The sequence below is a fragment of the Tympanuchus pallidicinctus genome, unplaced genomic scaffold (assembly GCF_026119805.1).
Source record: "Tympanuchus pallidicinctus isolate F22 unplaced genomic scaffold, pur_lepc_1.0 scaffold23, whole genome shotgun sequence".
Taxonomy (NCBI): Eukaryota; Metazoa; Chordata; class Aves; order Galliformes; family Phasianidae; genus Tympanuchus; species Tympanuchus pallidicinctus.
In genome coordinates, this window is record NW_026294740.1 from 4,522,380 (window position 1) to 4,546,537 (window position 24,158).

General features: G+C 52.4%; 2 protein-coding genes across 8 annotated transcripts; both read left to right on the top strand.

Annotated features, from left to right (window-relative positions):
• Nucleotides 1–1,525: 1,525 nt before the first annotated feature.
• Nucleotides 1,526–8,717, top strand: WBP2 (WW domain binding protein 2). Its single transcript, XM_052687663.1, has 8 exons — nucleotides 1,526–1,657; nucleotides 3,188–3,296; nucleotides 3,842–3,977; nucleotides 5,518–5,610; nucleotides 5,921–6,037; nucleotides 6,267–6,389; nucleotides 6,842–6,918; nucleotides 7,125–8,717. Exons 1-8 carry the CDS (start codon nucleotides 1,599–1,601, stop codon nucleotides 7,176–7,178), a joined length of 768 nt encoding a protein of 255 aa, XP_052543623.1. The 5' UTR covers nucleotides 1,526–1,598; the 3' UTR covers nucleotides 7,179–8,717.
• A 117-nt stretch (nucleotides 8,718–8,834) lies between these two features.
• Nucleotides 8,835–22,425, top strand: UNC13D (unc-13 homolog D). Of its 7 annotated transcripts, none has more exons than XM_052687648.1 (32): nucleotides 8,835–10,438; nucleotides 13,251–13,283; nucleotides 13,456–13,563; nucleotides 13,762–13,821; nucleotides 14,057–14,123; nucleotides 14,205–14,382; nucleotides 14,625–14,669; nucleotides 14,842–14,910; nucleotides 15,093–15,162; nucleotides 15,296–15,400; nucleotides 15,642–15,734; nucleotides 15,911–16,014; nucleotides 16,118–16,235; nucleotides 16,708–16,832; nucleotides 16,939–17,029; nucleotides 17,141–17,197; nucleotides 17,391–17,488; nucleotides 17,711–17,762; nucleotides 18,088–18,218; nucleotides 18,594–18,714; nucleotides 19,178–19,321; nucleotides 19,480–19,578; nucleotides 19,976–20,182; nucleotides 20,290–20,358; nucleotides 20,449–20,528; nucleotides 20,643–20,748; nucleotides 20,818–20,889; nucleotides 20,992–21,075; nucleotides 21,224–21,344; nucleotides 21,518–21,641; nucleotides 21,873–22,078; nucleotides 22,166–22,425. In XM_052687648.1, exons 1-32 carry the CDS (start codon nucleotides 10,295–10,297, stop codon nucleotides 22,270–22,272), a joined length of 3,288 nt encoding a protein of 1,095 aa, XP_052543608.1. In that variant the 5' UTR covers nucleotides 8,835–10,294; the 3' UTR covers nucleotides 22,273–22,425. The 7 variants fall into 7 exon arrangements, 6 of the variants coding, with proteins under 6 accessions (XP_052543608.1, XP_052543609.1, XP_052543613.1 ...); XM_052687649.1 differs by having other exon boundaries at nucleotides 19,247–19,321; XM_052687651.1 differs by lacking the exon at nucleotides 8,835–10,438 and adding an exon at nucleotides 10,511–10,826.
• The last annotated feature ends 1,733 nt before the right edge of the window (nucleotides 22,426–24,158 follow it).

Sequence of the window (24,158 nt, forward strand, 5' to 3'; positions counted from 1 at the left end):
TTCTGCTTCTGTCCTTGACTTTGAAAGAGCAAAGTTGAACAGATGAGACGTTTTTTTCCTTTGCATTTTAATCTGTGTACATTTCCACGAAACAGGGAGTTCTGGAGCTTCCCATGCACGCCAGCACTTCTTAACATGGAGACAGAGCTTCTTAATACCAGATGTCAGCTGGGGCTATGAGAAGAGCATTATCAGGCACTGTTAGCTCATGAGAAGTGGCTGGGAGCACTGGGGGAAGCTGTGTGGATGCGTGCTACTGACTTTAATAGGAGAGGAATTGGGGCTTTCTGTTAGGAGCATTTCTTAAAAGGGAAACTTACAACTTATTAAAATAGCGGATATGAAAGGCACAAACTTGTGCTGTTCTTGCCAAGGGCTGCACACATTATGTCACTGAGCTTATTTAAATCTGGTTTCCATTATGGAGCTTTTCTGTTTCCCCACTGCCTCTGGGGATTTGCAAGCACTAAGGTGGGGCTGGGCTGCAAACCCTGCAGAGAAAGCTCAAATCCATCTAAAAAGATGTAATTTAGGCTAATATCAGCTCTTAATACATATTCATGCATTATGCTGCTCAGAGTCCTTCAAAACATTTAATTTTGCAGTAGTTTCAATGAAATTATGCAAGCGTTATTATTGTTTTAGGAGTCAACTCCAGTTGGAAGCAGTGGGTTATACCCAAACTGTAGCTGTGCCAACACCACAGATATTTTCCTGTCCCCAGATTTCTTCTTGCCCATGAGAGGAGACAGATTTCTGTCTTGTCTATGGGGTGACTTTTTAGTCCCTCCAGTTTAACCCTCAGAGGGGTAATTGTAGGAACCCACAGCACAGCGCACACCCAAGATTGGGCTCAGGTGTCTGGGGCACAAAATGGGCTTTGAGCATGAATTTAGGAAGCCTGGAAACTGAGGGAGAACCTTTGCTGTTAAAGGGGTTGAGCCTCAGTTGATGTGTAGTACCGCCAGATTCATGGGATTTTTACTCTGAGCGCTGAAAATGTGCAAACTGCAGCAAAATAAAACATCTTGGAAGGGGAAATAAAAGGAATTGGAATGCAGTCAGGGCACGGGGCAAACTCCTCGTGCTTTCTTTGTGAGCACTGTGGTGCCACCTAAAATAGGAAGCTGGGGGAAGCGCTGCCAAGTCACGCAGACTGCAAATAACTGAAATCATTTTATTATATATGGTCAAAGGGCTGCATAATTGGGTGACTGATGGGTCGGTAAACAGGTTCTCCCAAAAAGGAGGCTGGCACTTTGGGTTACGTACAGAAATGTTAATACAATCTCCGCAGCTGGCTTCAGCTCAGTGAATTAATAGTGATATTAATTGCAGAGGAGGCGGCACTGCTCCTCAGGGATGGCAGACGAGGCTGAGTGAAGCAGTGAGACACGATTCGGGGCAGAGAACAGCCCTCAAAAAGCTCCCTCGGATGGCTGTTGAACGAGAGGACTACAACTCCCGGCATGCCCCGGGACCACCAGCTCCAGGGACTACAAGTCCCAGCGTGCACCGCGCGCAGCGGCCCGCCCCGTCCGCCTCTCCTCCGCGCAAGCGCAGAGCGGGCCCGGCGCAGCGAGGGGGCGGCAGCGGCCATGGCGCTGAACAGGAACCACTCGGAGGGCGGCGGCGTCATCGTTAACAACAGCGAGAGGTGAGGCGGCGAGGGGCCGCGCTCCTCTTCTCTCTCCTTCTCCAAGCCCCTTTCCGTCGAAGAATGCCGAGGAGCGGCCTTCTTCTGGCTCCCCTCGGCGGGTCACGTGATCTGAGGGGCTCCTCGCCCGCCCCCCCGCCATGTTGGGGGTTAACCCTTGGTGTGCCGGCGCGGTTGGCTCAGTGCCGTCCCCATAGGCCCTGCTTGGCTCTCCCTCCTTGCTCCCAGGTGGGGCCCAGGTCCCAGCCAGGTGCCCCGCTGGGTTCTGTGCCAGGAACGGCTGGCCTTGAGCCCCGTTTGGGTCACAGGGTGGCAAGAGCTCAGCCCTGCTGTGTGTTCAGCAAATGGCGATGCTGGAAAAAGGTGCTGGGCCACAGCCGTGGGAACAGCGAGCACACAGCGCTGCCTCTGCCTGCCTGCCTGGCAGTGGGCTGCGTTGCCTGCCTGGCAGTGGGCTGTGTTGGCTGCCTGTCTGGCAGTGTGCCTCGCTGCATGCCTTGCTCCTGACGTGGTGGTCACCTGCCTTGGGGACAAAAGGGCTTCTTTCCTCAAGGCCAGCGGAGATTGGGTGTAGGAGTTGTGTGTCTGGCTTCCATTTGGGATGGGAATCATTGTGAAATGGAATCAACTCCAGTTGGTGGCTTAAACTCGTGTTCAGTGAAACCAGCACTTGCAGTTGCTCGGTGCGGTGCTGCTCCCAGCTGTCATCCCCTTGGATCAGAGGTTGCTGCTGTATGAGCATACAGGCAAGCTGCTGCAGCCCAGGCTGCTTGTGTTGCTTGATTCAGAGTGAGCAGAGCCTCTGTGCCCTTCTGTAGCTTTGCTGCAGGGCCAAGTGCTTCCTGGCAGAAGGGAGAGGAGAATGAATGACTGAGGATGGTGATAGGCATGAATGTGCTGTGCCCCTCTGCTGTTAGGGATTGGTGTACCTGACATGGATGCTGTCATGTTAAGACAATACCACCTGCATCCGTATGGATATATTGCATTGGTCTTAATCTGGTTGGTTTCTAATTGAGGCTTAAGGAGTCAGTGCAGGGACTCAGGGCTATAGAAGTCAAGTGATGAGAGGAGGGATCCAGATCACATTTTAGTGACTGAGGTGCATTCTTGTGACCTTTGGTAGCCTCATTACATAACCCAGCCTGAGGGGTTCCTGCTACAGCAGCCCTTTTTCTGTCGTGTTGCTTGTGGTGAACCAATTTAGGGAAATGATCCAGCAGAAATTCAACATAATGTGAGAAATTTATTCAGAACTTGTTGAGTTTAATTGACTAGATTCACTGCCAAGCTGTGCAAATAGCAGTAGCTGTGTCAGCACACTGGAGAAGGAACACTAGGCTGAGAACAAGCAGTCAGTACTACTGAAGTTACTGCAAGCAGCAAAATGAAAAAGTGCAAGAGGGCAAGGCAGAGCGATCTGCTGAGTGCTGGCCTGAGGTTAAGCCAGTTTTGGTAGGTCAGTAAACTCTGCATGTTTCACTTTTGCCCTAAGCTGTGACATTGAGCATTTTCTCATCTCGTTTGCAGTGTTCTGATGACCTATGATCACGTAGAAATGGCCTTCAGTGAGATCGAACCGATGCCAGAGGCTTTCAAAGGGACCAAGAAAGGGAGTGTTTTCTTGACTCCCTACCGAGTAAGTAGTAGGAGGCTGTAGGAGATGAGAGCTCCTCATCGTTCTGTGCTTCTACACATCCGCTCTCCAGTGCATAAACGTCTGGATAACGTTCTGCTCCTTGAATTATGGCCCCTCCTGTCCTTGTGGGGAGCTCTATGGCTTCATTGCATAGTCTGTCTATTTGTCATAAGATAATAAATCTGATTAGTTCTTACCTAGGCAGCTGTTCAGTCCACCAGGCATCTTCAAGATTGAAAATAAGTGGTGGTCTGGAAATGCTGAATGCAACAGTTCAGCTACTGAATCACAGCTGTGTGGAGCTGTGAGTTCTGTAGGAACTGGGGGACTCTTATCTGAGCAAGTGTGATCTTTCTGGAAGGCTTTATTGCCTTGGGGCATCACTTTACCCTTGTGACGGTTCTGAGAAACTTGGGGCTTGCAGAAGTTTCAAGGATCTTTGAGTGTGGGAGGCATTTCAGTCCACAAATCTCTCTCAGATAATGAACTGGAGCAGCGTTTCCTGTTTATTTTAAACGTCCTTTGTAATGTTGTTTCCTTTTCAGGTTATCTTTGTATCGAAGGGGAAGGATGCTCTGCAGTCTTTTGGGATGGCCTTTTATTTGTTGAAAGACTGTGAGATTAAGCAGCCTGTCTTTGGAGCAAATTATATCAAGGGTACAGTGAAAGCAGAGGCAGGAGGTATGTATGGCACTGATACCAAGCTGATACCAAGCTGAACTAAGATGCAGAACTTTTGTAGTTCGTAGTAAAGTAATTATTCTGTGTAATGTAAAGTGGATGCTGAATGCAGGGGTTCTTGCAGTACTGCTAAAATGTGGTTTTTCTCTTTGAATCCAGCAGCTAAAAATATTCCCCCCGTCTGCTCTGTACAGTTACAGTGAACAGATTAGCTGTGTGACTGATCCCATTCCTGCCCTCTGTACTGAGTTCAGTCAGCCAAGTGATCTCACTGGGTAAACATCAGACAGGGAGCAGGCTGTGGCAGCGGCACTGAGGGCGTCGCCTGGCCTTGGTCAGTTGAGCTTCTGCCTTAATTATGCCTCCAGATCCTTCTGTGCCAAACACTCGTGGTCTGTTCTGGTTCTGTATGGATTTTAAGGTTCAAATCTCTGACATCTGTTTCTTGTGCAGTTTAGGAAAAGCGTTGCTGTATTGTTTGGAAAATAGTGGATTACCTTGAGCTTAGGGAATCTTGGAGGGCAGCTTCATAATGTTTAATGAGAAGGTTGTGGTAAACTTTTTTTTTTCAATAAGAAGATACTTTTATCACTGTTCCATGCTTCTACTTTTTACAAAGGCACTTATTTCATCCAGAGCCTGATTTATTCCCTTACTTGTGGCACTGCAATGCAGTGCAATGTTCAGAGGACTTCAGCCTATTACCCTGAAATCAACCTTGTAGCTTCTGTATGGGAGCAAAACAGGACCTTCCAGCGTGAGAGGAGAGCTGAGCAGTAAGGACAAACTGCAAACTGTGTGAAAGGCAAAGTGCTTTAGCAAAATCTCTGCGAGTTCCCCCCAGAGGCTGGCTTAGTTAACGGGGGGGTTGCTCCAACAGCCAGAGGAGTCTGGCTTAGCTCAAAAGGCTCTTTTATCTACTGACACAGCTACTGCTTTGATGCATTGTTGGCACTCTGGGCTGTGCATGTTTTTCTTTTTTAGCCTGTAATAAGAGATGTGGCTAATTTATTTATTTTTTTATTATTATCCTCACTTGAAATATTTTCTATGAACTCTAATGGATTGATGTGGTACTTGTTTTCTTCATTAAGCTCTTTGCTTCACTGGGCACTCAAACTCCCAAACGAATTTGCAGCGGGCAGTTAGGTGTAGTTGCAAAAACCTTTTAGCAAATGGGATTAACAGAATCCCTGTCTTGTGCACTCATCATGTTCAAAGCTAGAGTAAATCCAGCACTCCTGACAGCCTGGGCTATTGGCAGCCTGTGTGATAGCAGGCACAACTTTAGCAAGCTTTTGAATGTCTCCCTTATTGATGGTCCTATTATTCAGGTATCTCTTGATCAGAAAACGTTGTCCAACGTGAAATTTTCTGATGCTAAAGGTAATTCTGCTGCTTTCTCTGCGGGTTTCTCTTGTATATTTGGGATAAGCTCTTTAAAGAATTATAGACAGGGCCTCTGTAGCTGAAGCACAGAAGTTAAGTAGCATCAAAATGGCTTCTCTTTCTTCATCAATTCTGTCTTCTCTCCCTGCAGGCGGCTGGGAAGGATCTGCCACCTTCAAGATGACCTTTACAGCTGGGGGTGCTATCGAGTTTGGGCAGCATATGCTGCAGGTGGCATCCCAAGGTAGGGGGGCTTAATGCTCTCTGCTGTTTGGCTTTGTGGTTTCAGGAGGCCTTGCCTTAATCTTACAGCAAGGGCAGTTTGAAGCTGGGGCAGGTTGGATTCCAGTCTACGTGAATCTCAGGCTGTATCTGGAGCTGACTTGCCTTAAAACAACACCTTTTTCACGTCCAGCAGGCAGTGGGTTTGTTGGCATTGGAACTTGGTTTTGCTTTGTTTTCTTTGGTTTTCAGATAAGGACTCTTTAAGTCTGTTGTAGGCCTTGGCTTGTGATCGGTGTTTTGCTGAAGTGAACTTATCTTTCCTTCTCCAGCCTCCAGAGGTGAAGTCCCCAGCGGAGCTTACGGCTATTCCTATATGCCAAACGGATCCTATGCTTTCGCACCACCTGTGGCCAACGGGGGCTATCCGTACCCACCGCCTCCCCCTGGTGAGCCTGGGAGTGGCAGACGAGGATACTTGGAGCTGACAAGATTTACAACAGCTAAAAAGGGAGAGGAATAGAAATGTTGCGTTATCTTTGACGTTGGATCGGATGCCTTGTGCAGCTTTTGCTTCTGAGCTTAAGGATATTTACCTTTAGCTTGCTTTGGCTGCACGTTGTGACTCCACCCGGGGTGGTTTTAAGTCCTTTATCACGTTGTCTCCTTTCCTGACAGAGTTTTATCCTGCTCCCCCTATGGGAGGTGCAGACATGGGTTACATGCATCTGCCGCCCCCGCCGTACCCTGGGCCCATGGAGCCGCCCTCTGGTGGTCCAGATCTGCCTTCCACTCCTGCAGGTAAGAAATATCTTAGAGGGAATCAGCTCACAGCTGCTTCGTGGTGCCTGCAGCAGAAGTTCTCTCTCTGCGCAAAACTTGGTGTCAAATTATTGCTTGTGAGATCGAGAACGTGGAGCATCAATGTTATTGCTCAGAAAAGTCAGAATTTTGTTCCATTGTTGAAGTTTCGTATCTGTAATGTCCTTGGGAACGTGAAGTCAACTTAGAAGCTCCAATTAAGTTAAAATTGTTTGGGAAGGAGCAGTTAGGGAGCTCCTCTAACCTCCAGCTCAGTCTGAAGGCCGGCCTGGTGCTCTCAAGAGCAGATGCATTGTAGCTGTTTTGTAGCTTGAGCTTGGATAAGGCAGTGCTTTATTTGCAGCAGCTGATGGCCAGGAGGATGTGAAATTGTGATTATAAAAATTCCCCGTGCGCCGCCAAATTTGTCTCTTCTGTTTTTTCTGTGACAGCTGAAGCAAAGGCTGCTGAAGCTGCTGCCAGTGCTTACTACAACCCAGTAAACCCACACAACGTCTACATGCCCACGGTACGTGCTGGAATCGAGTTTCCATAGGGATTTCTTACTTGGGAGAGAATCAGAATCATGTGCAAGTTACAAAGGCTTACAGCTGCCATGCTGCGTTAGCAGTTCTACTCAGTGACACAGCAAAGTGTGTCTGAACTGATCTGTTGCATGTTTTGTTTGGTTTTCCTTAGCCACAAATTGATGTGTTTTTACTGTCTTTCCTTCAGGACCAGCCACCCCCTCCTCCGTACTTCCCACCAGAGGACAAGAAAAACCAATAAGCTACCACAGAACTCCTCCACAACTCGTTGCTTTCTTACTTCCCACTTTGGCTGAATCCTGGGGCATGGTCCATAGCACTGAGGAGTAGAGCCTTACCTCAAGGCACGTAGCTTTCCTGGACTTTAGTGGTAGATATGAGCAGGGCAAGGGGAGATGTCAGCAGCCTGGCTTACCTCCAAGAGCTCTGAGGGTTTGCAGTCCTACCACAGTTTTCCCTTCTCCCTTTGCACGCCAACACTAGATCTCAAGGTTCTCTTTCTGATAGTTTCCTTTATCTCTGTTTCTTCTGATACTTAAATTACACCTCTTTAGAGTAAGCTGCTGTTGCAGAGTGATAATTAACAAGCTCATCACATGGAAACAAGGCACCTGGGGAGTCTTGTCTTTACTTTGGGGTTCTGTGGGCACAGAGATGTCTCTAGATAGCTCTCTAAACCTGTAGTATCACACCCAACTTCTTCCTCTGTTACTGAGAAAGGGCTTCAGTGGGAACCTTTGGAATCTCAGAGAAAATAAGTGTCCATCAGATTATGCAGATATCTGATAAACTTAACAAACCAAGCTGTTCCCAACTGTCACAACGAATCTGATAGCCCTCCAGATTGTTCTGCTCTGCACTGTGATGATGCTGACAAGCTTCCTTTTTTGAACAAAGCTGCCCTTTGCAGGGCTGATCAGCAGCATCTGACTGCTTACAGATCACATGGGAACACTCATTCTCACTTATCTCTTTTTTCCATTCCACTACGTGGGCTTGAGATCACAAAGCCCTGAATATTATCCTTGTAGTCATTAATGCACTTTTTTTCCTCCCTGTAACACAAGTTACACTTTGGCCAGTGAAGTATCTTACTGCTGTGATTTAACTGGTGAATTAGTCGCTCATGGGAAGAAAATAGTTGCTTCTGCCCTGGAAACACTTGAGGGAATGTATGAAAAGGTGAAGTGAGTTGTTAGGTGTAACTGAGCTGTGCAGCTGGATGTTGTTTAATGCTGTCAGTGTTCCTGGATCAGCTGTGAGTTTGTTTGAATGTCAGCGCTTTGCACTGAAGGTTCAGGCATTTTCCTTCCACGACATTCATCTCATTTGCAAAGTCTGTGGTGCTCAGAACCTCTGCAGCACTGATCAGTGACCAGGCTGTGAAACTGCATGGTACAAAGCTTTGCATCAATCAGATTTTACTCACTTCTGACTGTTTGTGAGGGCGAAGATCCGTCCCAGCAAGTGTGGAGAAAGATCACGTGCTCGGGAGCTGCTGAGACTTGCTGCATGCAGCCTGCTTGGAGAGAAAAAGGGCCACCTCCTGTTTTCTTTTTGTCTGAGTTTAGGTGATCAATCAAATCGCTGCTCTCTGTGCACTGACTTTTCTAGAATTGCTACTGCAGTGATGTAAAGAAATGGTTATTTTAAATATGCATATATTATATATATATATATATATTTATTTTGACAATGTTTGATTAATATATTAATGTGAAATGACTTCTGAATGCAGATTTGTTTTGCCAAGACTGAAGTAAAGCGAAATCAGCTCGAAGCGGAACGTTGTGTGTTTGTGGATGGGAAGGGGCATTTCTCTTGGCTGAGGCTCGCTGGTGGAATGAGAGCAAGGTATTAAATCTTCACAGATGCCCATTTTCCAATTCCTGTTAGAAACTGGTGAGGCAGCTGCTCAGCATTGTACCCAAATTTGTTGATTTCCAGACCGGTTGTCTTTGTAAGAGCTCCTTGTAATCTGTTGCTGGAGAAAGTAGTCAAGGGACACCTTCCAAGTTCTGCTCTCAGCGTTGTTTGTCCTCCCACATAACTGCATTAATGAATTTTTGTGCTGGCCCATCAACTCGGGCTTGATTTCTTTAGCAAGAAGTGGGTGGAGAAGGGAAACATGAAGACAGAAGACGTTACAGCCCAGTGAGAACAATGCAATCCCTGTTCTGTGAGTTAAAATACATCAGTGCTGGTTTTCTTGTATCTCATCAGCTCAGCATAAGAAGCTGCAGGAAGCTTGGGACACCACGGCTCCTGCTTTCAAAAGGGCTCTTTCCCTTTTACACTCTTCTAGGATTAATGTCTGTAAGTAAGCACACTTTGTGTGAAGCTCCCAAGTCTCTTGCCAGCACCACTTACAGTACAGCTCTCATACAAGCAGCACAAACATCTGAGTGTTGGCTTGGTTCTTTTTACTTCTGATATCCTTCCACTACTACTAAGTGTGCTCCAGGGAAGAAAGTTTTCTGTAATCACTTTCATGGCAGCTCGGCTCCATGGTTCAAGCTGAATCTCTCTTCTGCTGGTGTGGGCAAGCAGTAAAGTCGGCAGAGAAGATGTAGTGTTTGCTGCCTTAAAAAAAAATAAAGAAAAATATTTGGGGTGAATCAGGCTGGAAGAAATGAAATATTCCTGTTCTTAACGTGGATTTTAGTGAGCTAAATCAGTGGCTTTTGAGCTGGGAGCCTTTTACAACGGCTTCTTAATGGATGCTGCTGTTCCTGCATGCTGTGAGAAGGGGAGAAGGAGCAGGTCAGAACCGATGAGGTCTGTGCTGTGGTGTTACACCGTGGCACAGAAAGGCAGGGCGTGGGCAGCAGTTCGTGTTGGATCCAGCAAACCTTTGGACAAACAGATTTTGAGCTGATGTCTGCAGTCCTGTCTCTGTGCTGTGACTCTTGGTGCCTGCTTCCCTACTCCGAGACGGGGCTGTTTTCCCCCCTTTGCTGGGCTGTGGTGAAATGAGGTATTTCCAAAGCTCTCTGAGATGTTGTGTAAAAGCAGTTACTGCAGGAGCTGCTCACAGACGTCCTATGGCAGGACCTGAAAGTCCTGTTGAAATCCTTTGGGCTGGGGAAGGTGTTTGCAGGGCTTGTGCCTACCTGCTCAGGAATGCCTGCAGCCTGAGGAAGGGGCTGAGCCCTCCTCACCACACCGTTCTGCTGAGTGAGACCGAGTGATAAATGTTGGCGTTTCTATTTCTTTCCCCTTATTATTATTTGTTGTGTGTTGGTTTGAAACGCCAGGCCATGCGAGGTGAGGAAGTGAATTTCAGACAAGGGTTTTCTCCACAGTCAGGCTTGCCATTACTCAGCCGTCTGCAAACCCTGGGTGAGTCAGCTGGAAATGCTGCTCTCTCCTGAGCCTGAGCTGGAAACGTATTGCAGCACCCACTGTACTCAGAGCCGTCTGTGCTGTCATGGTCACTGCTGTGTCCTCCTGCCTGCCCCGGGACGACAGACTGCTGACAGGTGGATCCTGGAGCAAAAGGTATTGATTTGCTTTGTGCTGTTGAAGCTGGGCTGTGAGCCTGGCTCAGCAAATGCTGCCTATCTACATTTTGTCTTTGCCTCGCTCAGGTCTCGTCTCTCCAGACCCAGGGCAGGCAGCACCGGGGGGTCTGGGGCAGCAGGAAGCTGCAGGGGGGGCTGGGCCCACACTGCCCTCATTGTGAAAGCTCCCTCCACCCCATTCCCACTCCCCTCACTGCCCATTTGTGGCATGGTTTGCCAAACCATCACAGGGTTTGCGCAGTCATCGGAGCCGGGGTTTAAAAGGAGAAGTGAGGGAGGGATGTGTGTTGAAATCAGTTTTTTGCCCATTTCTGCTCAGCTTCAGATAAGGACAGGCGGTGGCTTCAGGATTATCAGGTGCAGAGGTAGGAAGATCAGCAGTGCTTTGTGCTCGTGGGTCCCTCTGTGCCAGGTTCTCATCTAGAGATGAGATAAATCTTGAAGGCTGCGATGCCTCTTGCTGTCCATTGCCCTGTTAGCTCTGGTACCCCAAAGCAGCAGCTGTAACCCCTATTATTAACTATGGACTCAATTTGTTCCCGGGCAGCCTGTAGCCTTATGTAGCCCTATGGCCTATAGAGGAAGAGGTTTTTCCTTTAGGGTGAATTATTTTTAAAGGGGATGGAAGGGTTTGCTCTGTACTGTGCGTATCTGTGGTGCGTGCCCCTGGCTGTGCTCGTGGGGGTGGACTGGTGTGCAGGGGGAGCTGGTTTGGGCAGCACTGATTGCTGTCAGTGACCTCTGGGAGCAGGGGAGTGCAAGGTCCCGCAGATTGCCTGCAGGTGGGGAGCATTCAGCTCCATGGGGTTATCCCTGCTAAGCAGAAAGCTGAGATACTTCTGGAAGCTGCTCTTGGTGCTGGGGTGGATGGTGTTGCCCTGCCCTTAACTTTCTACTGGTGAGAAGCAGCAGAGGTGTGAGCAGCTCGGGGGTGCTGTGCCTGCTGTGCCTTTATCTCTGCAGTTGCTCTTTGCTATGACAGATTTTGCTTTTGCAACCAAAACCAAACTCAGAGGCGAAAGCATTTGTTTCCCAGCAGCACCGTACGTCATCGCATCTCTGCTTTACTCTGATAAGAACTGCACGCTGTGCTGATGTCCCACGTCAATGCTCAGCATCTCTGTCTGTAGGGCTGGGCTGGGCCTCCTCCTCTGTGTGTCCCATCTGCTGCTTGCCCAAGGTGAAGGGAACACTAATCCAGGATTCCTATGGGCTGAGCCCAGCACTGAGCAGCACAAAGGGCAGCACGTGGCAGCGCCAGAGTGGGGAGCAGAGAGGATGTGATGCTGAGCTCAGCCTGGGTGATGTTCTGATAGGGATCGGAGAGAAGGGCGCTGCTGGTGCCAAAGTCTGCATGCTGCAATCAAATGAAGTGTTTACATGGACGAAGGCCATCAGCAGCCCTGGGTTCCCACTTATTTCCTGCTCTTTTGCTCAATGAGCTGCGATGCTGGAAAACCCCATGGCTGTCCCCATCCATGTGTGCAGTGACTGCATCAGTTCCCAGCCCAAACTTGCTCGGGGTGCCGCAGGGTATCTGTGTGCTGCAGTTTCTCACCCCACAGCTTTGGGGCCGTGCTGCATATCCCATTATATCCCACTTCCATTCATGGAGTCGACTTCTGCTCTCTGTGGGGTCCCCCTGCCATGCTCCAGCACAGAGCAGCCCAGGCCCTCCGTGCCACCACTGCGTGTCCTCCTCACCTCCAATGATTTTTGCCTTCTGTGACAGCTTTTGCCCACTCTCTCCCAACCCCTCGCTCACAATTAATGGCTGAATTTGCATGCGATGCCTTCCCTTCACCCCACTCCTGCACCACAGAGCTGTGGGTGCTGCAACTCCGCTTCCGTTCTGCTCCAGTCGCCGTGATGCGATAGGGGGCTGCGGTTTCCTCTGAGCACATGATCATGGGGGGGGCAGGCAGAGCAGTGCTGGGGTGGCTGCTCAGCCCAGCGCCAGGATGGCGGCTGCTGGTGGAGCACCTATGGGGAGCCTCCCCAGGGAGGAGGAGAACCCCGAGGTAGGTGCTGTGGGATGGGGACGGCGTTCGGCGCGAGGTGGCTGTGGGAGCGCAGGGTGCAGGGCTGGCAGATGTATGGTGAAAATGTGCTCAGGTGGAGAAAAGGGGTGAGGAGCCTGTGGCCAGAGCGGGCTGGTGCTGGAGCCAAGGGAGAAGAAGTAGGACTGAAAGCCCCCAAACAATAAACTTCCTGCTGCCAGCTCAGCACCCGTTATCCACATAAGCAGGAGCAGCTCCCGTGTTAACCTGCAGTGGTGGTGGAGCAGAACCCAGCACAGATGGTCAGGGGATTATGGCAGCCCTAGATTTGCCATAAGCAAACAGTGATGATCCAGTGGGTGTTTTTCTTTTCCCACTAGGAGGATCCCAAGGTCATTCGGGGTCTTGGGTTGGGCTCATCCATCCGCCCAAACACCCCAGCCCAATGTGAGCTGTGTTTGTGCTCAGCACAGAAAGGACCAAATGAGTTTCAAACATTTCCAAAATATGAGTACGGGGGTTTGTTGTTGTTCTGTTTGTTTTTGAGTCACCCCACTGCACCCTGAGGGGCTCAAACATTGCAAACTGTCCCAGATGGCACACAGCACCACTGGGGTCGCCATCCCCAGGTGAAGATAGGCGGAAGGAAAATGGTTTTCATTTCATTGCCTTAAGTGCCATTGGGGTTTAATGGCACTTTTGGGACAAGCCCACCCTGTTCCCTCTACCCACCATCACTGTGCCCCCAGACCTGATGGGAAATCCCTCCTTCCCCTCTTGTTTCTCCAGATGGATCTCTCACACCGCTTCTCCAAGCAAGAGGTACGAGCACGTGGGTTCCTGTGGGTTCCTGTGGGTTCCCCATCACTGGGGCCACCGGGGGGGGGAGAGCACCCTGCTGTCAGCATCCCCTGGGTGCACTGGGGGGGGGAGGGCAAGCAAAGATAAGGGAGGCCGCTGTAAAGGCAGTGATGTGACGGCACTGTCCCCACAGCTGGCCGTGCTCTACGAGGAGGTGCTTTACACCATCCGGCACCGTCTGGGCAAACCGCAGCCCCAGCACGTTGCTGACAGCCAGGAGCTCTGTGCCTATGTGCAGAAGGTGGGTGCTTCTCCATGGGACCCTCAGAAGGCAATTCCTAAAGATCTCACAGGGTTGGGGATGGCACCGGGGCGCTCAGAAGGCTCTCCCTGATGAGCTCTCCCAGCCTTCCTGCTGCTCCAGCTGGAAAGTCCTTGGCTGCCCTCCAGCCACCATCAGCAGGGCCACATCCGTTACCAGCCCTAATGTTTGTAACAGGCTTTTGGCATGGATGCAGAGGAGCACAGGACCATCATGCAGCAGGTCCAGGAGCTGGAGGTACGGAGCAGGGTGGGCTTTGTGCTGGGGTGCTGCTGGATTTGGGTGTTTGGGTTTGGGATGCCCCAGGTCTGTGCAGGAACTGAGCTTGTTTGTGACAGGGGGCACTGAACCGTTTCCTGGGGTCAGTGACACCCAGCTGAGCACGCAGCAGCATCACCTCCTGGGGTGCATCCAGCAGCAAACACTGTGGCTGCTTTTCCCCTTCCGTTAAGCAATCTTTTCTCTCTGCCAGAGCCCAATTTTTTGTCTGAAAGCAACTGTGAAAGAAGCCAAGGGGATTTTGGGTAAAGACGTCAGCGGTAAGCAGAGCTGGGTGGGTGGCTTTGCAGAAAGAGTGCAGCTGCTGCTCTCAGTGGGGACAGCACTGCTGGCTCTCGCAGGGTACAGCGACCCGTACTGCCTGCTGGGCATCGAGTCCAAGAGCCAGGAGCCAGCCCACCCCAACAGCAAGAGGAGGCTGAAGGCTGTGGTCAAGGACCTCATCCCTGAAGACCAGATCCATCGCACCCAAATCATCAGCCAGACCCTCAACCCGGTGTGGGATGAGACGTTTATCCTGTAATCTGCCACCCGTTCCTCCCATTGCTACTAAGGGGTCTCAGGGCTCTGAGGCTGTGTGGGGTGGGCTGGGGTCTCCATTTCCACTTCTCTGTCTCTCCATCTCTGCTTCCACCTCATCTCCATCTGCATCTCTATCTCCACCTCCATCTATCTTCACTTCCACCTCTGTCTATTTCCACTTCCATCCCCACCTCTCAAAGGCCGCTGTCCTGACGTGTGCTGCTAACCATTCCTTCCAGGGAGTTTGAAGACATGGAAACAGCCAGCTTCTACTTGGACATGTGGTGAGTACAGCTGGAGCAGGGTTCTGCCTTCCAGCATGGGGCTGGGAGGGTCAGTGGGGTGACCCTCAGATCTGCACACGTTTCCAAGCACAAAAATCCCCTTGGACTCCATTTCCCCTTGGAATGTTCTCTGATCACATGAATTCCTTTCCCTTGCTGCTTCTGCTCCCAGGGACTCAGACACGGTGGAATCAGTGCGGCACAAACTGGGCGAGCTGACGGACCTCCATGGCCTCAAACGGTGCGTGCTGCCACGTGGGGCTGTGGGCATCGTGTGTTTGCTCCCTGGGTTCACTGAATGTCCTTGGAGGATGGGAGGGAGGGCAGCAGTTCTCTGCTGTCTCCATATTGCCTTGCTTTGTCTGGATCACAGCCTGTTGGTGGCTGTGTGGATCCTTTCATCCTCTTGCTCCTGTCTTTCAGGATCTTTAAGGATGCTCGGAAGGACAAAGGGCAGGATGACTTCCTGGGGAATGTGGTCCTCCGTCTGAAGGTGAGCCCTGGATGTGAGTGAAGGCTGGGGAGGTGATGTGGCAGCATGGCAGCACAGCTCCCAGATCCTCGGAGTGATGCTGAGTCCCCAGCACAGTGGAACAGCTCCCTGCACCTCACCTCTGCATACACAGGACCTGCACTGCTGGGATGACCGGTGGTACCAACTGGAGCCGCGCACAGAGACGTACCCCAACCGGGGCCAATGTCACCTGCAGTTCCTGCTGACCCACAAGAAGGTAGGAGCGAGGGAACCATCGCCTCGGCAGAAAGGGTCGCCCCCAGATCCCCATCCTCTGTGTCCCATCTCTGGGACCGGAGGCGTTGACACACTTCACGCTTCGACTTGAGTTCAGATAGGGGTTCTCCAGCCCCACGTTGTTTGCGTCCCTGTGTCCCCAGCTGTGTTCCCAGCTCTCCAACTGCTTGGGCAGGGGATGGTTATTGCTCACGTGCTTTGCATGCCTTGTCTCATTCCAGAGGGCCACCACCTGCAGCCGGACGCAGCCGAGCTACACCGTGCACCGCCACCTCCTGCAGCAGCTGGTCTCTCATGAGATCCTGCAGCACCAGGTGCTCTAAGGAGAGAGGAGCAGCAGGGATGGGATGGGGGATGATGATCTTGGTGGCTGCCACATTGGCATGTAGCACCGTGATGGGGTCAGGAGACGCCTGGCCATAACTGGGGCCCCATGAACAACATTCCCAGCCTACTGCAGAGTTCCTGACCCAGCTGTGCATCCTGGCAGGCTGGCAGCACCGCCTGGGACGGGGAGCTGAGCCCACATGCCAGCACTGTGCTGTACCTGCATGCCACACAAAAGGATCTCTCTGACTTCCACCAGGTCATGGCGTGAGTATTCCATCTCCGTTTCCCCATTCTGGCCGTAACAGCCTTGGTGAGCACCCTGTGCCACCCCCTTGGGGCTCACCTCAACCTCTCCCCAAATCCCCAGGCAGTGGCTGGCGTACAGCAAGCTGTACCAGAGCCTGGAGTTCAACAGCAGCTGCCTGCTGCACCAGATCACCGGCATCGAGTACCAGTGGGTGCAGGAGCGCCTGCGGCCGGAGCAGGTGGGACACGGGGAGGTGTGACCTCACATCTCCTGGCTGCATTTCCCTCTAGGGAAGGGCAGGAACTTGTGGGGCTGCCCAGAGCCCAGAGGAACTCTGGGGCTGCCCAGAGACCACAGGGATGGGCTGCAGGGCATTACTGGTGGGAAACAGTTATGGGACCGGGACAGACCAGGGAATTTGTTCCCCATCACGGAGAAGCTGCTGCTGTCCAACCATGCCTAGGTCCCAAGCCCAATGACTATTAAATCTGACCCAATTCCTGCTGCCTCCCCATGGCCTGTTTTCCCAGGGCATCTGAATCCCATGCTGAGATTTGGAACGTTTCACACATAGCAATGAGCTTTCAGCACAAAACTCAGCTCAGCCCCTCTGGGGGCTTCAGGAAAGCAGCAAGAGCCTTGGGCTCTCTTCACTGAGGCACAACGGTCCCAGCACCGTGCGCAACAGCGTGTTCCCTTCCATCCCCCAGAAAGCAGAGCTGGCAGAGTCCTTCCAGTCCTTGCTGACCTATGGGGTGTCCCTCATCAGGAGGTATCGCATCATCTTCCCCCTCTCTGTCGCGAGGTCCACAGAGAGGCTGCAGTCCCTGCTCCGGTGAGTCTGGTTGTTGGGAGAACTGTTTGTGTAGGGCCTCCTGGGGAAGAGGTGTTGTCTTGGAGGGGCTGGTGATGGGTTTTATCAATGGTTCTCCCTTTTGCAGGGTCCTGGTCCAGATGTGCAAGATGAAAGCTTTCAGAGAGCTGTGCACACTCAGCCCTGATCTCCCCAAAATGGTCTCTGAGGCACTCAAGGTAGTGGGGCCTCCTGTCCACCCCCTACCTCTACCTGGCTTCCTGCAAAGCCCCACGGCTGGCTTGGTGCTGCAGCTTCAGTGCTGTGACACTGAGGCTCCTCTCTTGCAGTCAGGCACGACAGAGTGGTTCCACATGAAGAAGCTGCACCTCCAGCCCATGGTGAAGGTCAGTTCTCACCTCTGCTACTCCAAAGTGATGGTGCTCAGACCAGCCCTACAAGCTCAGTGTTCCACATGTGGATCCAATGACAGCTTGCTGCCTCACAAGGACAGATCACAGAAATGAATCCGTTTCAAATGGAGGTCAGGTCACTTCAGTATCGCTGAGCATCCCAAATGAGCTGTTCCTTCTTTTTCAGAGCATGGAGGAAAATGGCAAAGCCTTGGCCAAACTCCTTTTGGAGGTGATAGGAGATCTCCAGCAATGCCACAGAATCTGGAATAATTTCTTCATCAGGTGGGGTGTGGAGCTCAAACCCCTCCTCAACCACCTTCCACAGGACCAAGAGCAATGAGGCAGTTTGATGCTTCATTCCCTGGTCCTTGGGTTCCACCTGCAAAAGGAGATCATTGAGCAGTCCCAGTTCTGTCCCGCAGTGCTCTCCTCTCTCTAATGGAATAGGATGGGCTGGGTTTGCTGGGTTGGGACTGGCTCCTGATTCTGTTTCTCTCTTTGTAGCACCTTGAAGCTGAATCTCTTCTCCATCACCTACTTGGAGCTGGAGAGCCTGGTGAGTGATCCTGTGGCTGCTCTGCACTCCTGGGGCTGAGGTCTAAAGCCTGGCTGAGATATTTAGCTAGCCTTCAGGCTTGGCTTCTTGTTGCAAGCCTGGGAAGAAAGCAAGCCATAGAAATTCCATTTTCCCTGCACTCCCTTAGAGTCACCATCATTATTTATCTATTAGCCTGACCCAAAAGATCTCCTCAAATGCCACATGAAAAGGAGTGCCGTGAGCTGCCCCTCTCCCCATGGCTTCAGACAGCCCATGCCTTCCCAGCTGGACCCCCCTAACCCTGTGGCCCATGAGCTGCCCTTCTCCCCATTGTCGCTGCCAGGTTGCAGAGCACGTCCAGGAGCAGCTGCGCGAGGTCGACGCTGGCATGTCCAAACCCACAGCTGAAAGCCTCTTCCAGCTCTACCTGAACCTGCAGGAGCTCTACAAGATGAAGGACTTCCTCCCGAAGAGGTATCAGCCTGCCAGAGGGGTGGTGCTGGAATGGGGCACTGAGCAGTCAGTGTGGAAGAACACCAAAGCCTTCGCTCTCACTCCACCCCTCATTACACTCCAGAGCAGGCCTGGTGTTGGAGCATCATCAGAAGAGTTTCAGGCTTGGACTCAATGATCCTTATTGGGATCCTTAGTTGGACGTGATGGCCCCCTTCCAACTACATTCTATGATTTTTTATGCTCATTTCTCAGTGGGTTTTGATGGGGGCATCCAAAAGGGGAGTCTTCTCCTTATTCTGTTTCTTATGTATGAGATGATGGAGGGTTGGAAGCCCCATGCCATCACCATGCACTGCGAGAAGCTGGTTTCTCAGCTGGTTTCTCCATCCACAGAGATGGGCCTTTGGCTCTGAGTGATTTCCACCAGTGGTTCAAGGAAGCTGTGCCTCAGTGGCTGCAGAAGGCCTACAGCATCGCACTGGAGAGAGCACAGAGGGCTGTGCAGATGGACCAGGTAACCCAGGAGGAGAAATCTCCCACAGCATTTGGGGTCCCACCAGCTCCCTCACACACCCCCAATGGGTTCTTTTTCCTATGGCTCTTTACTCCTCTGTGGTCTTTCCCTCCGTGCCCGTTTCATGGCACTGATGCCACCACGGAGGTCCCTCTTGCAGCCTGGTTTCTCTCCCTGTGATTTGGCTTATGCTATGAGCTGGTTCTTCTGGCCTTCAGAAAGAGGGAAGGCAGCTTTGGGGCCAGGGGCTCCTCACCCTGTTCTTTACTGCCGTTCAACACTGGGATGGAGAATGAGGGAAGGCCTGGGGCGCTGCGTTCCCATCTCCTCCATTCCCCAGAGCGGTCAGGTGATGGCACAGATTGAGGGTGGCTGTAGGAAAGATCTGGTGATGGTCCTAAAACAAAAGGAGCAGCTCTCCAGTCGGGGATGACTGGGTTGGTTTTGCTCTGTGCCCTCCCAGCTGACGCCCTTCGGGGAGCACAACAAGCACAGCACGTCCACTGTTGACCTGTCCACCTGCTATGCCCAGATCGTGAAGACCTGGCAGCAGCTCAACTGGCCGGACCCTGAGGAAGCCTTCATGATCATGGTGAAACTCGTGGAGGTTTGTGCTCTTGGGACTGGTCGAGCAAACACAAGCAGCAGAAGTTTCCTCTTACTTTTAGAGTCAGGTCCCAGCGAATGGGGCCAGTGTCCCATGCCAACATAGTGGTCTCTCCGTGCTGCCCTGCTGGTGTCACTTGTTCCTTCTCAACCATGCAGGATATGTGCAAAATCGCCCTGATGTATTGCCGGCTCATCAAGGAGAGGGCTGAGGCTCTGTCACTGAGCAAGCAGAACGAGGGTGAAGCAGCCAACAGGGTTGGTACTGGGGCAGGACATTGGGCTTAGGGGGGAGGCAAGGTTTGGCCGTTGTTCCTGAGCAGCTGAGCAGCCAGTATCCTGGGTCTGGCTTTCATGGGGATCAGCTGGACCTGATGGCTGTCATCGTGGAAAATCAGGAGGGAAAATGTGTTTGGGGAGAGGGGAGGAGGGGAATGATGGTAGGGATGAGGGTGGGGATGAAGATGGGAAAGAGGATGGAGACGTGGGTGAGAATGAGTACGGGATGAAAATGATGGGGATAAGAATGAGGATGGGAATGATGAGGGTGGAATTAGGGTAGGGATGAGAGTGGGAGGGATGATAGAGACGAGGATGAAAATGGGGTTGGGGTTGGAGCCAGAGGGATAACTTGAGTAATGACCTTCCTCCCCAGCTCTGCATCGTGGTGAACAACATCAAGCAGCTGCGGCTGCTCATCCTGAAGCTGCCATTGCAGCTGGACTGGGCCCAGCTGGAGCGGCGCATGGGGGCTGTCATTGACCAGCAGCAGATCCAGCACACGCTGCACCATCAGCTCAACAGCACCGTCTGCTGTCTGGACCATGAGATTCAGGACGTGGTGCAAGCCCTGGCCACCAAGGTGAGCCCCTGCCGCAAGTTGCCCTGCACCTGACCCGAAGTGAGGAAGTTTAACCCAAGGGGATGGAAATAAACCTCCTTGTGTCTGTGTTCTTTTTCTCCTGGCAGCTGGAAGCAGGCATCGCCAGGCACATTCAAGAGCTGTCAGCCCCCAGCAATGCTCAGGAGCCTGAGGATGTAAGCACCTGGCCCAACCCCTCTGCTGTGCCCTGCTGAATGCAGCCCCCCCTCCCGTGCCCACCCCAATGCCTCTCTCCTGCTATGCAGTCCATCCTCCCTCTCATGAAGTTCCTGGAGTCCGAGCTGCAGTACCTGAATGAGCACCTGGTCCAGGAGAACTTCAAAAGGTGACCCCTTGTCCTTGGTGTGGGGCTGTGGGGCTGAGCTCAGTGGGATGAGCTTGGTTACCTGTGTGTGCTCTGTATATCCCCCAGCTCACTGCCCCCTCCTTTACCCCGCAGCCTCCTTGCTCTGCTCTGGCATCACACCTTGGCCGTGCTGACAGCAGCTGCTGGCCCACAGGTGCCCTTGGTGCAGCACTGCAGGAAGCTGCACTGTGCCCTGAAGGTACCTGGGGGGGGTAGGGGGGTTCCTGCGTGGGCACCTGGTTGCTGCTAACAGCATTCTCCTCCTCAGAGCCTGGAGCTGTGCTTCCATGCTGAGGGCTGCGGGCTGCCTCTGGACACCCTGCACAGCACTGCCTTCCTGGTATGGTGCTGGGGGGGGGCCACGATGTCCTTTGGGTGTTCTATGCAGAGGGGTGTCCCCAAGGCTGCAGACCCCGATAGTCACCCCTTATCCTCTCTGCAGTCACTGGAGAGCCGCCTGGCCCTCTGCTCCTCCACCAGCCGCAAGCTCATCCAGAAGTACTTCAGCAACAGGATCCAGGAGCAGGTGGGAGTCAGGGCCCCCCACACAGCCTGCCCACGGCCTCCCTCAGTCCTTGCCCTGTCAGCAGTGGTTTTATCCCAGTGCTGGGGTCTGTGGCAGCTGGGAGGATGCCCCCAGGCCCCCGTAACGCTCCCTCTACCATGCTGTGCAGCTGGGCATCAGCTCAGAGAAGTACGGGGCTGTGACCATCAAAGCGCTGTACCGCCCTTCGGAGCAGAAGCTGCGCGTGGAGGTGCTCAATGCTGCCAACCTCATCCCCTTGGACTCCAACGGTGAGAGCACAGGGCTGCAACCCAGGGTCTGCTGAGGGAAGAAGGGGATTATTTCCCTGTATGGAGTCACCGTGGGCCAGGCAGGGATGTCTCAGCCCCGTCGCAGGGCCGGGTGCTCTGGATGATGCCCAGGATGCCCCATAAACAGAGGGCTGATGGCTGCACCCTGCCAGGCTCCAGTGACCCCTTCGTGCAGCTCACCCTGGAGCCCCGGCATGAGTTTCCCGAGGTGGTGGCCCGCAGCACCCAATGCAAGAGGAATGAGCTGCACCCCCTCTTCGATGAAGCCTTCGAGTTGTACGTAGAGCTCAGCACCCAGCAGCCCCCACCTCCCCATCCCTACCCCACAGACGTGGGTCCTGCGGTGGGTTTTCACCTCCTGTCTGCTCTCCTGGGGCTGACGCTGGGGGGAAAGAGGTTGACACACAGCAGGGGAAATTGGGGTGTCCTATGGGCTTCCACCCCACAGCTTCAAAATGGGGGGAGTGAATGATGGGATGAGACGTCCCCGTGTGTCCCACCCCATAGCCTCATCCCCTCTGAGAAATGCCGCCAGGACGGGGCTTGTCTCCTGCTCACTGTCTTCGACTACGACACTCTGGGTGCCAACGACCTGGAGGGAGAAGCTTTCTTCCCACTGTGCCACGTGCCGGGCCTGGATGCTGATGAGGACCAGGCTGACATGGGCTGGGTGCCCCAAACACGCCTCCCCCTTACCCACCCCAAACCTGGCGGTACGGAGGGGTGGGATCTCACCCCCACAACCAACCCCACACCGTGCGTCCTCCCCACCCCACATCGCTCCTCTTTTTTCCCCCTAGGAGATGAGATCCTGCAGCTGCTGGAGTGCAGGAAGGGAGACAAGGAGGCCCAGGCCTTTGTCAAGCTGCGCAAGCAGCGAGCCAAGCAGTCCAAGGAGGCAGCATGAGGAGCAGAGGGACCTAAATGTGGGGGTCCAGAATGGGCTCCTTGCCCCCAGCACTGCCCCCCATGGGGCTCAGGAGGGTCCTGGGGTGGTTGGGGATCTCCCTGCAGACTAACACTACATTGCCTGGCCGTGTCCCCAGGGCTCTGCGTGGGGCAGCAACATCAGTGCAGGGCTGCCTCCTTGGTTGTCTCTTTTTTCCTTCTATTTTAAATTAAAAGCAAGCAGGTGTGAGAAGGCGGTGCAGGGTAATAAAGCAGCACCTGCCACATTGTCTGCTGGGGCTCTGAGGGGTGAGGGTTTCCCTTTGCAGGGGTCACAGGCTGTAACGCACTGAGGCAGCAAGCATCCCTGCAGAGCTCCCAGCACCCAGCAGTGCAATAATGGGTACCACACTGAGCTGCGACTGGGGCTCTGAAACACCAGAACCAGAGCCTAGCATCACCCAAGCCTGTGCTAACCAGCTGCATGCTTCTGGCTCCAGAACACCCCTGGGATTCCCAGGTGTGAGAGCTGCAACACCCAGCAGGCAGCTGGCTGCTAACTGTGTATGTGCTTGGTTTTTTTTTAGCCGCAATTAAACTAATTACGAACCCAGAGCTCCCCCCCAGGCAGCCCCAGCCTAGCTCATAGGGTCCCTGTTTGCAGGGGAATTAAAAGCATCACCCTCCTGCCTGTGGCTGCTCTGCAGGCAATTGAGGTCAAGCTGTCTATGGGGGTGGAAACAAAGCTCCTTTGGTGCTGACTGCCATGGCCAGGCTTGACCGAGGGATTAAAGCAGCCATTTGCTCGCTGCAGTCATTTGCTTCTGTCCCCATGTTGGGGATGCAGCTCTGCAGAGCAGCACAGTGCAGCAGTGGGATGTGAAGAAGGGTCTCTGCTTGTGGAGGGGATGCCGTCCCATGCTGGTACTTGTGCTGGGGACACGATGCTGTCACATTACTAACAGTCCTTAATGGGGCGATTCGGATGATTGCTGTGCTTGTAGAATAAGCAGTGAATACAGCCTTAAATAAAAGCTCATTCTTGGACACTTGAAGAGAGCAATGTTATGTCCAGTGCCATACACAGCAAAACTGTGACCACGGGGGCTCTGCCGAGCTCACCTCACTCTCATTCTGAGCAAGAAAGTGGGGGACAAAACCCATCTGGATCTGTGGTTGTGCCACTTCCAAAGGCTCCGCCTCACCTCACCCCACTTATCCTAAATCAGCCCCACACTGAGGGGGTCAATGCAGGAGGGAGCAGGGGAAGAAAGCATTCCTGGTCCAGGGGAGCAACGTGCTGTGATGGCACAGACCCCCCCACCCCCCCGCTCTGTTCCCCCCATCAATCGCCACGGCGGGGCCGTGCTGCATGCACACATGGACACACACACACACACCACACACACACACACACTGCTTTATTTCGCTTTTCTTTTTTGGTTTTTTTTTTTTTTTTTCTTATTTTTTCTTAGCAAAAAAATAAAAATTTATTGTCCTCTAAAAAAAAAAAAAAAAAAAAAAAAAATCCATCCTGCCCTTGGAAACTGTGACACAGATTGAGATCTTTCCAGCCCCACATGCAAGTTCATTCTGCCAAGAAAAGAGTCTAAACCAGATTTCCGACAGCCAAAACACATATTTACAGAGTACGAGAGAAACGACAGTTGAAATCACAGTTCTATACATGGAATCAACAACACGTTTACACACCATTGATCACCATTCTGCCAACTTCTACACGGACTCGGGGCGTTCCTGCCCAGTTCCATCCTCCTGGGGGTGGTGAGGAGGAGCTGGGCCACGAATCGCCACCAGAAATACTGCAGTGTGTATTATTCTTCTTATTATTTTTTTTTAATGTATACTGTACTTATTTTGTTTTAACATTGGAAGCTACGGAGT

Bases quoted from the DNA above. Each gene is read 5' to 3' on its own strand.
- WBP2 (XM_052687663.1), top strand. From the start codon at position 1,599: ATGGCGCTGAACAGGAACCACTCGGAGGGCGGCGGCGTCATCGTTAAC. The intron at 5,611-5,920 runs GTAGGGGGGCTT...TTCCTTCTCCAG, and splicing joins GCTGCAGGTGGCATCCCAAG to CCTCCAGAGGTGAAGTCCCC. The intron at 6,919-7,124 runs GTACGTGCTGGA...TCTTTCCTTCAG, and splicing joins ACAACGTCTACATGCCCACG to GACCAGCCACCCCCTCCTCC.
- UNC13D (XM_052687648.1), top strand. From the start codon at position 10,295: ATGCTGCTCTCTCCTGAGCCTGAGCTGGAAACGTATTGCAGCACCCAC. The intron at 15,163-15,295 runs GTGAGCCCTGGA...CTGCATACACAG, and splicing joins ATGTGGTCCTCCGTCTGAAG to GACCTGCACTGCTGGGATGA. The intron at 19,579-19,975 runs GTTGGTACTGGG...CTTCCTCCCCAG, and splicing joins AGGGTGAAGCAGCCAACAGG to CTCTGCATCGTGGTGAACAA.